Here is a 10,959-nt window from a genome sequence, read left to right on the forward strand (position 1 = left end):
ATTCCTAACACCAGCCAAGGTTTTTTTCCCCATGTTCTCTAACCTTCATAACTTGCAGTTACCAACCTCAAATTCCTCAAATGCTTTCTTAGAACTTCTCATACCCTCATTGTAAAACAGGATCCTTTAGACAGAGTTTCTTCTTTCACTAGTTTAGTCTTCAAGCGCCTCAGAGATCTGAGAAGGATATATTGTAATCCAAATGGCCTGTTAATTAAAATGACAGACTTTCCCATGACCTAGACAGCCACCCTACTAGGTTCCTTTGCTGTTGATGGCTTAGTTGAGGACACAGGTCCCAGGGCAGGCTCAGTCTTCAGCTGCCATGCCCAGCAAATCTGAGAGGCCTTCCTGTGGAGAAGAACTTGGAAGACTGACCTTGGTTTGTCTTAAGCAATGTGAGGCATGTCAGGTATCCTGTTGGTCCACGGTTCAGACCCGGCCTTAGCAGTGGGCAAGGCAAAGGAGCAGTCTTTCTCAGTAGTTATCGCACTACGATCTAGGTGGAATCCTTTCTTGTTGTGTCCGTATCTTCTTGGAGATCTTGGTAGAGTCAGTGCTAGGATTTGAGAGTCTCCATCATCTTAAGCATCTTAAATGCCATATTCAGCGGGTTTCTGAATGTCTGACCTTTCAAATGTGTGCCTAGACAGATTCAGTTCAGAGGTCTCCAGAAGGCCATGCTTCGGAAAAAGGTCTTATGTTCAGCAAGGAATAGAATGGTACTTTTAAAAAGCTTTCTGATAAGGCAGCTAAGAGGTGGGTGATGTGCCAACTCCTACCAAACTTAAGATATTAAAAGTAAAGAAGCACATATACACACAGATGACACAGGCAGGCACACATACACACACACACACACACAGAGAGAGAGAGAGAGAGAGAGAGAGAGAGAGAGAGAGAGAGAGAGAGAGAGAGAGAGAGCCCCCATGAAGTGGGAAGGCTACTCAGAAACTGAAATCCCAGAGGGCTGTGTGATGCTGGTGGTGGTGGTGGTGGTGGCTTAGTCTGGTTTTTTGTTTTGTTTCATTAAATGTTATGTGACCCCTGCATGAATTGCTCCTCCATCACTTCTGATTAGTCAGCTTAGACAGACAAAGGATTGCTGAAGCCCACAGCTTTACATAAACATGGCCTGACCAGTCTTGAGCATCACTGACCAGCTTGCTCTGATCAGCTGGCAGGGATCTCTGCTGACAGGAGAGAAAGACCACCAGACATTCATCTTGGGAAGGAGGTGAAGAAGTCAGAAGTGTGCCACTATCATTTATCAGTGGTCCATTCCTCTTTTGTTTGCCTGTCAGGGATCTGACTAAGGCCTAGTTTCTCAGAAGCTGGAGGAATGTTTAAATGACAGTGGAAGCTCTGGATTAGGATTTTCCCTCTATGTTTCTGCAAACATTGAAACTTACACTTTGGTCACAGGAAGAGGAACCTGAGAGAGATCCCACTACCGATGTCACCAAGTATTCAGATTGGTGGTCAAGATTATACATGAACTTCCTGAGCTTCTAAGTGGTGACACGCCTGGCTAGACTTCCCTCTAATAGTTTAGTATAGTCAATGTTGTGACAGTTTGCACAAGCCTGGCTGTATAATGTGCTGTGTGTATGTACCATTTCTGCCTGATTTAAGCATTGATTTACTCTTGTGCTGAAGTTAATTCAAGATTAAAAATACTCACCTTCTAACATACATGTTTCAGAGAGGGATTATGTGACTATACCCAAAGATCAAAGTCAGACACTCCTGGAACTGTGGGACAGTTTTAACATCATTTTACTTAATTTTTTACTCCAAGATGTCTAAAGTTACTGACACTTAATGAGTCCCACGCCACAGTTTAAGAATGCAGTAGCTTCTTCCAAGTGACATCATAGCCGTGTATTAAACAACAGCAACAACGAAGTTCTCTTTGTGTGGCTTACATGAGTTCTAAGAATCGATCTCAGCAACACTGACTATACATTACTGATTGCCACAGTTATGCTATGTAATAATCAACAGCTAAACTTCAGTGACATGGAACTATAACCGTTTATTCTGCTTGAAGGCTCTGGGTCACTTCTCCTTATCTGGGTTGGGCACAGTAGACCTCTGCTGTGGTCACTGTTGTCTGCAGTGAGCTATAGGTTCATTGGCCAGGATGAGAAATAAAAGCTATCGAAACATATGCTGAGTCAAAGGCTTGGAACTGAGAACAGTCATTTCCACCACATCCTGTCCATGAAGCTATGTCACAAAGCCACCGTGGGGTCAAAAGGTGGAACACAAACTTGTACTTCTTAGACAGACATTTACGCAAAGGTCATGTTGTAAGAAGTTAAAGATTACAGGAGAGGTGAAGAGGGGCCATTTTGAATTATCTGCCATGCCTATGTGAAAACGTGAGGGAAGGGGGTTTGTTTTATCTTTCCACTTTATAATTGCAATTACTCCATTATTACAGAAGTGCCACATTGTTACATTGTTAACATTGTAGGTAAACCCAGACTGCACATGCTTGTCTTTTATTTTCCAGAGTATTCTCAGCTATTGTCTTTGGTGCCATGGCAGTTGGGCAGGTCAGTTCATTCGCTCCTGACTACGCAAAAGCCAAAGTGTCAGCATCCCACATCATCAGGATCATTGAGAAAGTCCCTGAGATTGACAGCTACAGCACCGAGGGCCTAAAGCCTGTGAGTTTGCTATCTTCAGTGGCTATTTATCCTTAACTTCTTAATGAAAAAACATGAAGAGCTCATTTAATAAAATTTGTGCTTTAATACAAAAATATTATATACTCTTGATGAGAGTTAGATGGGTTGGTGTGAATAAGTGTTAATACTGTATATTAACATTCATCACTTTTATAAAACAAAGTTACAGGGAGAGATGAATACTGACCATTGTAGTCTAGGAGAGTCCGTTGACGTTGCATTAAGAATTCATGCTGTATAACCATTATCTCTTCAGATTGAATTCTAGAGATGTGAAATGAAGCTTAATATGGCAGGAGCTCACTTTTACACCTGGCGCTAAGGCTTGCCACTGTACACTGTTTTCAGTATCGAAATCAAGCTAAGTGTTTCTGTTCTCATTGTAGAGTGTATTAGAAGGCAATGTGAAATTTAATGGAGTCATGTTCAACTATCCCACCCGACCCAACATCCCAGTGCTTCAGGGGCTGAGCCTCGAGGTGAAGAAGGGCCAGACGCTGGCCCTGGTGGGCAGCAGTGGCTGTGGGAAGAGCACAGTGGTCCAGCTGCTCGAGCGCTTCTACGACCCCATGGCTGGATCAGTGGTGAGCACACTTTTGTATTCAGATCATCTTAGTTATCACCATCCAAATGCCTGGATATGTTTATCCCTTGAACATAGGCCATTTTTTTAATCCTGAAGTAAAAGCCTCTGTTAAATAATCTAACAACCCAGGTTTCATGTTCAGTTTATGCCAACTGTATTAATAAATTCATTCAGCTTTTCTCTCAACATACTGCCCCTCTGCTCTCTGTTGCAACCAGCCTTTTGCCACCTATCTCCCTTGCCATGGTGAGACTTCAGGTGATGGTATAAGAGCTGGCAAAACCTAAAGTAGCCAGAAAGAAGAAGAGAGTTGCAGGAGATGGGATGGGAGGAAAAGTCAAGAGCAGGACACATTTCAGTGCAAAAGTAGTTTGCGAGGGCACAGGCTGTTTAAGTAAGACGAGGACTGAGATGTCATGATACAACATAAAGCAGTCTGTGGCTTATTTCCACCACCCTACTCTCAGTGAAGTGTTGACGGGCAAGCAGTTTAGCACGCTTGACAGATGGTTAGAGAAGGATGTGGAGATGTGAGTATGGACTATGAAGATGATCCAGGGGTAAAAAGGAAGACCAATAGCAAGAATGGTAGAAGTTCAGGGAACTGGTTGAGAGGAGGCCCAAGCATGTTCATGGTGGAATAAAACAATCTACTGACAGAGGACATACTCTATGGTACAACAAAACAAATAGGACTCCCAAAGTAAGGTGGACACATTAGGAGAGTGGGTAGGGAAATGGAGGATGTCCTTTTGTTTCCTCAACTAAAATGGTGAGGGAGTAATCAGGTTTTCATATTCAGCAAAACTCTGAGAGCCTGTCAGAAACTATCCTGGGTGCTGGGCATGAGAGAGTAATCTTGTAGGGGATGAATTTAAATGACTATAATGAGAGAGACGGGTAGAAAAGGAGCTAAAGAAATAGAATTTAGAGCAGGGAGTGTTTATTATGTATGTATTAACTTACGTGTACTCAGACTATATAACAACTACAGAAGCATTAGCAATGACCCATAGCTCCAGGGGGCCTTGGTGGCAGGAGTGACTGAGATGAAAGAGAATTTTCCCTCTCCCATCTATGGCTCTTTATAGCTTCTCCTAATAATTATTCACTGCTACTTAGAAATTTTTTTATTCTCATGATCTTACTCCATCAATTCTTTAACAGTTGTAGAGCTCTGTTTCTTACTTTACTGCCTTTTATAAAACCTATTCCCTATGGGTCTGATTTCATGTTTTAGTTTTATCACTGAAGTTTTAACACTGGACTAAATAATGTTATACCACATTCAAAATTAATGAAATGTTGGTTCTTAGACTCTTATTAAATTATCAATAAATATAAATAAATATTTTATTAAATATATTATTAAATGTTTTTGTAAAGAGTTGAAAGCTCCAGGTTTTGGTAGTTTAGGCCTATAATCTCAATATTAGAGAGGTCTAGGCAGGAGAATTTCCATGAGGTAAAGGCTAGCCTGAACTACATTGTAAGTTGAGCCTGGACTACAAAATAAGACCTTATCTCAGAGTTGTAGAGTTAGTGGGAGACAAATCAGAGTAAAACACATTGATACATACCTATGAAAATATAATGATTTACCCATTATTTTATGTCAACTAAAAGATTAACCAGAAAGCCTTTTCCTTAATCTCATAGTAACCCTAAGAGTTTTAGTAATTTTGCTACATCTGAATTGTGCTGGTCCTGAAGTTGATCTGTGAACCCTTGTTTTCAGCTCCTAGATGGCAAAGAAGTAAAGCAACTGAATGTCCAGTGGCTCCGAGCTCACCTGGGCATTGTGTCCCAGGAGCCCATCCTGTTTGACTGCAGCATCGCTGAGAACATCGCCTATGGAGACAACAGCCGGGTCGTGTCTCATGAGGAGATTGTGAGGGCCGCCAAGGAGGCCAACATCCACCAGTTCATCGACTCGCTGCCTGATGTATGTACCTTGGACCCCTTTGTGATGATCCACACCCCATTCCGGGGATGAAACCTAGAACACTGCACATAATAAGCAACTGTTTGACCACCTAGCTATACTTCTTGGCCTGTTGTCAGAAACTTAAAAGTCTTTTGACCAAAGATAAAGAAAATTAGCAACCAAAATATATCATACTAGCATAGAAGCATTTATTCATACTTTATCCCAGTTAGGGATTATGCTTACCTGTCATTGTGAGAAAGAAACAGAATATTAGACATATTCAAGTATAAAAGACAGGAATTTTGAGGACTGGAACGGTCATCTTGTTTATAAGCTTGGTATCTGCCTGCTTCAGGCCTGGGGATACATCTGAGCATCTTTTCCGAGGTAAAGGGTAGACAGGCACCATCTTGTCTCCACTGTGGGTTCACTGGTGCTGCAGAGGAAACAAGCATGGTCATTCTGTAGTCTCCTCACAGATCTAAGTGTCACTGTGGAGTCAGGCCAGACAAGAAAGGCTCTGTGAATAGAGCTGAGTCACTAGCATGGCTTATGATATTATATGATCTATAACTGATATGCCATCCATTATAGGGTCCTAACCCACACTCTTAGGAGTGAACTATCAAAATATCCCCTGAGCTTTTATCCTAGACTAGACTTCTCTGAGTTCTTCCTGCAAGTGAGATAACTCAAACCTCTCACCTTCTTGTGTACCTACTTGGGTCTTATTTTTTTCATGTGTCTTACATAACTGATATAAACTCTCCTGATACCACTGTTCATTATTACAGTAAGTGTTCATGGTAAAATGAGACTTCATAGCCTCAAAGCAGCCAGGCGAGCATGACAGCACCAGGTGGTCCAAACTCTTCCCTAAAACTTTCATTACCTTTGGCTTTCTCACAGATAACTGCTACTCTCAAGCACATCACTTGATGTGGAAGGAGGAGGTCTGTCTCCTTCCTCTCCTCAGTGAGGTCCAACCATGAATGATTAACTTTTTGAGGCTCAGATAGTCAAAGTACAAAACTGTGGCCACTGTTTACTAATAAGACTCACTGACTCTCAAAGCTTGAATGTAAATCACCATCACCCTGGAAGTTGTTAGGAACACGAATTATCAGGCCCCACCCTAGTTCTGATGACAAAGAGAAATCTGACTAGAGAGTCCAGGACTCTGAGATTTAAATCCCAGATGAGAACTGATGCAGGCTACAACACAGAACCATTATAACTATGTCTTTTAAATATATTTTGTCCTCTGGTAGTTGACTACCAAAAGGATCACCACTAGACTTCAGTCTTTCTTCTATGGACATTAGGGTTCTTACTCTCAGTGTTCTAGACCAACTCTATTCTCCAGGCATCTTCTGAGTGACTGGACATAGAAATTGGCTTGCTTTGCCATAGTCTTTTCCTCCTCTGTATAGAATTAATTAACACTGTCCTTAGATGCTCCACAAGGATCATTGCTCAGTTCCTGCAGTCTGGACTCTGCACTCACTGAGCGGCACACAGAAGAGCTCCTGGATTCTGAGGCAGATGCAGCTTTGGGATGAAACCTATATCCAGCACCTGCCCAGAGCTTACCAGGGGCCTTCTCTATGAATAGGAACCTTGTTCTGGCACCATAGTACTAGGCCTATGAAATACAGCAAATAACAAAAGAATCCAGGGTTTGGAGAGATAGTTCAGTCACGTAAGTGCTTGAGGTAGAACCATGAGGCCCTGAGTTCAATCCTCAGCACCCAGGCAAAGAGCAAGGTAGAGTACGTGCATACCCTGCTCATACATGTAACCCCTGCTCATACATGTAACCTCTGCTCCGGGAGGCACATTCAGGAGGATCCCTTAGACTTCACATCTGGCCAGCCTAGCTGAATCACTGAGCCCTAGATCCTAGTGAGAAACCCTATCTGAAGAAAAGAAGTGCACAGTTCCCAAGTTACACAGGTGTGTGTGAGGGAGCACGCATGCACGCGTGCACGCGTGCACACACAGCCCTACCCCCTCAAAAGGACTTCTCATATATAGAACCTGGTTTTAATAATCAAAATGCAGGTATAAACATCAAAGCCAACATTTTGGCTGTAATCTTAACATATTAACACTCAAATATGGGAAAATATTGTTTCCTGATTGTGTGTGATACCATATCCTGTGTTCACCTTACAATCTCTGCCTCGCGTCATACTGACCTATTAGTAATCATTGCCTACTGTGGGAAACAGTACAGGAAGATTTTTGAATGGCATAAAAAACTTGTGAGGACTTCTTGACTTTTCGAAGTTAAAGTACAAATCCTCAATGTCTATTATTAAAGTATGGGATTGTTGGTGATAGTTCATAAAAACAAAGAGCCAAATCCTGTCATTCTAATAATTTTTTTTCACTTTAAAATACTTCACAGGGTGTCATCTCCAGGTTATGAATAAGTCAAGCATTGATAATAACGTACAGCTATTTAAATTTCCTTCTAGTCTTGTCCTAAATGTTCTGAAACCAGAGGCCGAAAGTTAGCACTGTGCCTACACTAATACATTTAGGATAACTCACATGAAAGCAGATGATCTTAAGGTATTTATTTTCCAGACAGAGGATAAAGCCAAGGGCAATAGCATATAGCTGACATCTTACTACTTGTAAGACTGAGACAGGAGCTCTTCGAGGCTAGCCTGGTTGATATAGTAAGTGTGAAATTTCCCTGAGATGCACAATGAGACCTTATCAGAGGAGAAAGTGCCAACAAAATGGCTCCGTTCGACCCCTTAGAAAGACTTAACCGTTACAAGTTGCCCTGTGACCTCCCTCAACAAATGAAATGTAAAAACACATGAAAAATAACAGGGATATTGAATATACCATTTTAGAACTTTTTGGTTTTTTTCCTATGAAACTAATTTAGACCTAAGTTTTCCAGATACTACATGTTATATTATTATAAATATAATGAGTGAATCTTAGAATTGATTTTTATACTTGGATTTTGACTGTTCTATCCATGTTCTACATTTTATATTATATTTGTTAGAAAGTTGTATATTCTGTAATCAAACTGTGTATGTGTGCACAGTCTGCCATCACCTCTATTTTCGTAACAACCAAATTCCGTTCACAGAAATACAACACCAGAGTAGGAGACAAAGGAACTCAGCTGTCGGGTGGGCAGAAGCAGCGCATCGCCATCGCACGCGCCCTCGTCAGACAGCCTCACATTTTACTTCTGGATGAAGCAACATCAGCTCTGGATACAGAGAGTGAAAAGGTAAGGATTTAAGTTGGGTTCTTTCTCTGCCTTAGTGGAAAGCACTGCTCCAGACAGCTGATTGTTGCTGATGTTGGCTCCCAGTGGAGTTTAAACGTGTCTGCAGCTGGGATTTAGGAGACCTCAGTGATAAGAGGCAGCTTAGTCATGGACCCCATGTTTCCCATGATGCTCTGCCTACAAGCTGCATGCTGGCAGCAGTCTGCTCCAGCAGGAAACATCTCAGCAGCAGCCTGTGAGGAGCTGAAGGTGAGAGTTGGGGTCTGACAGTGCCCTAAGACAGCCATTGCCGCTGCCTTCCAGCTTGAGAAGGGTTAAGAGTTGAGCTATCTGAAGGGCGGATGGTCAAGAGATGTTTTCTACTTGCTCTGATGGCTTTGTCTGGTGCTCCAGCTTCCTGCATTTACCATGAGGTGGGCTGGAGGACCACCTTGAGGGATGTTGTGTGGCAAGACACATGAGTGTTTTAAATGGTTGGATAGGTGCATTTACTGCCCTTTCTCTAATATTAGATACCTCCTGTCTCAGAACTCATCCAAATTGAGGATTACTTCTTTTTGGTATGACAGATACCTTATTTTACCACCATGACTGTTGAAGGAGAGAGATTACAAATCCAGGGTCTGGTTATGGAGGGGGATCTATAAGAAGAGCACTGTTTATATCATTAATTCTTTGGTGCAATTGTGAAACAGGTTGTCCAGGAAGCGCTGGACAAAGCCAGGGAAGGCCGCACCTGCATTGTGATTGCACACCGCCTGTCCACCATCCAGAACGCAGACTTGATCGTGGTGATTCAGAATGGCAAGGTCAAGGAGCATGGTACCCACCAGCAGCTGCTGGCCCAGAAAGGGATCTATTTCACAATGGTTAGTGTGCAGGCTGGAGCAAAGCGCTCATGAACTGAGACCGTGTAAGATGTTAAATATTTTTAATGTTTGTATTCATATATGGCATTTAATCAAAGTCAAGAGGAAACTACTTACTAGAATAGCCAGTTATATATTTCCTGTCACAATGGAAAGCATTTAGTCTGGTTTAGAGTCTTCAGAGACTTTGTAATTCAAAGAAAAAAATAGATACATCATCAAATGGAGAGTACTGGTTGAAAACACACTATAAAATTTATAAAAGAGTTAAAAGTAAATGTTTGATAATATATACTTTTATTTATACTTTCTCATTTGTAACTATAACTGATCTCCTTGCTTAACAAATCATGTATGTATCAAAAATTACTGAAATGTCTGTATAAAATATATATTGAAAGTGAATATATTTTTGAGTTATTTTACTCAAAATGCATGTGAAGTTATATATTCTACCAACTGGAATATTGTACATAATCTTAGCCTTTGAAAATTAGTCTATTGTTGGGGGTCACTCTATGGGTAAAGTGCCTGATGATACAGACATGTATACCTGAGTTCAGATCCCTAGCAGCTACGTAAGCAGCAAGCTGTGGTGCATTAGTAATGCCAGTGCTAGAGGCAGAAACAGACAGATTAGCCTGCGGGCTCAGTGGCCAGCCAGCCTAGCCAACATAGGGAGCTCCAGGTTCAGTGAGAAAACTTGTCTCAAATAAGAGGGAAAAGCAAATAAGGATATCACACATGTGCACTCATACAAATGCCATACATGCAGAAGTATGGGTACACACACACACACACACACACACACACACACACACTAACAGAGAACAAGCAAGGAATTAAGAGGTTGGGACTGGGACAAAGGAGGGTACCTGGACGAATACGACTGAACGATGCTATGTACGTGTATGAAAATATCGCACTGGAACTCACTATGATGTATACTTAATATATGCTAATAAAATGTTTTAAGAGGAAGAAAAAATATTCATAATTGTAAATAAGAGGATCTTACAGTTAAAAGACCCTCAGGATTCTAACAGATAATGCTTAGATATAAATACTTTCGGTTGATAAATGGCTTTTCTAAACACCACTAAGGAACATACTGAGAAAAATCAGGAAAACACTCTTATTCCCACTAGTCTCAAAATAATAAATAAATAAATAAATAACCTAGGAAAAAACATAATCAAGAAAGTAAAAGACTTCTATAATGAGAACTTGAAACTTAGAAGAAAGACCTTGAAGAAAATCATAGAAGAAGAAAGACTTCCCATGTTCACAGATCATCAGAATTCATTTGTTGACGATAGCTCTCTTACCAAAAGGGACTCCCAGATTCAATGTGATCTAAATCATAAATTCAGTAACCTATAAAAGTTAATCCTAAAACTAATTCAGAAACCCAGAGATCCCAAATATCCAGAACAGTCCTGAGCAGAAACAACAATGCTGGAATTTTCATAATCCCTCATTCCAAGTTATACTAAAGAACAGCAATAACAAAACGATACGTGTAGGTGAAAACAGAGGCATACGGACCAGTAGAACATAGTAGAATACCTAAAAATAAACTCATGCATGGGCTTTTCACTTAGATC

The 10,959-nt window shown here is 41.1% G+C and overlaps 1 protein-coding gene across 2 annotated transcripts in view; it reads left to right on the forward strand.

The window, feature by feature from the left end:
• Nucleotides 1-9,757, forward strand: part of Abcb1 (ATP binding cassette subfamily B member 1) — a 159,857-nt gene extending 150,100 nt beyond the window's left edge. For both annotated transcript variants that reach the window (XM_076913103.1, XM_034519162.2), the window contains 5 exons: nt 2,522-2,678; nt 3,086-3,283; nt 5,024-5,230; nt 8,337-8,483; nt 9,179-9,757. In XM_076913103.1, coding sequence (XP_076769218.1) covers nt 2,522-2,678; nt 3,086-3,283; nt 5,024-5,230; nt 8,337-8,483; nt 9,179-9,385 — 916 coding nt within the window. In that variant the 3' untranslated portion in view covers nt 9,386-9,757. The remainder of the gene's footprint in view (nt 1-2,521; nt 2,679-3,085; nt 3,284-5,023; nt 5,231-8,336; nt 8,484-9,178) is intronic.
• The last annotated feature ends 1,202 nt before the right edge of the window (nt 9,758-10,959 follow it).

Source organism: Arvicanthis niloticus, chromosome 15, assembly GCF_011762505.2.
Source record: "Arvicanthis niloticus isolate mArvNil1 chromosome 15, mArvNil1.pat.X, whole genome shotgun sequence".
NCBI classification, from domain to species: Eukaryota; Metazoa; Chordata; class Mammalia; order Rodentia; family Muridae; genus Arvicanthis; species Arvicanthis niloticus.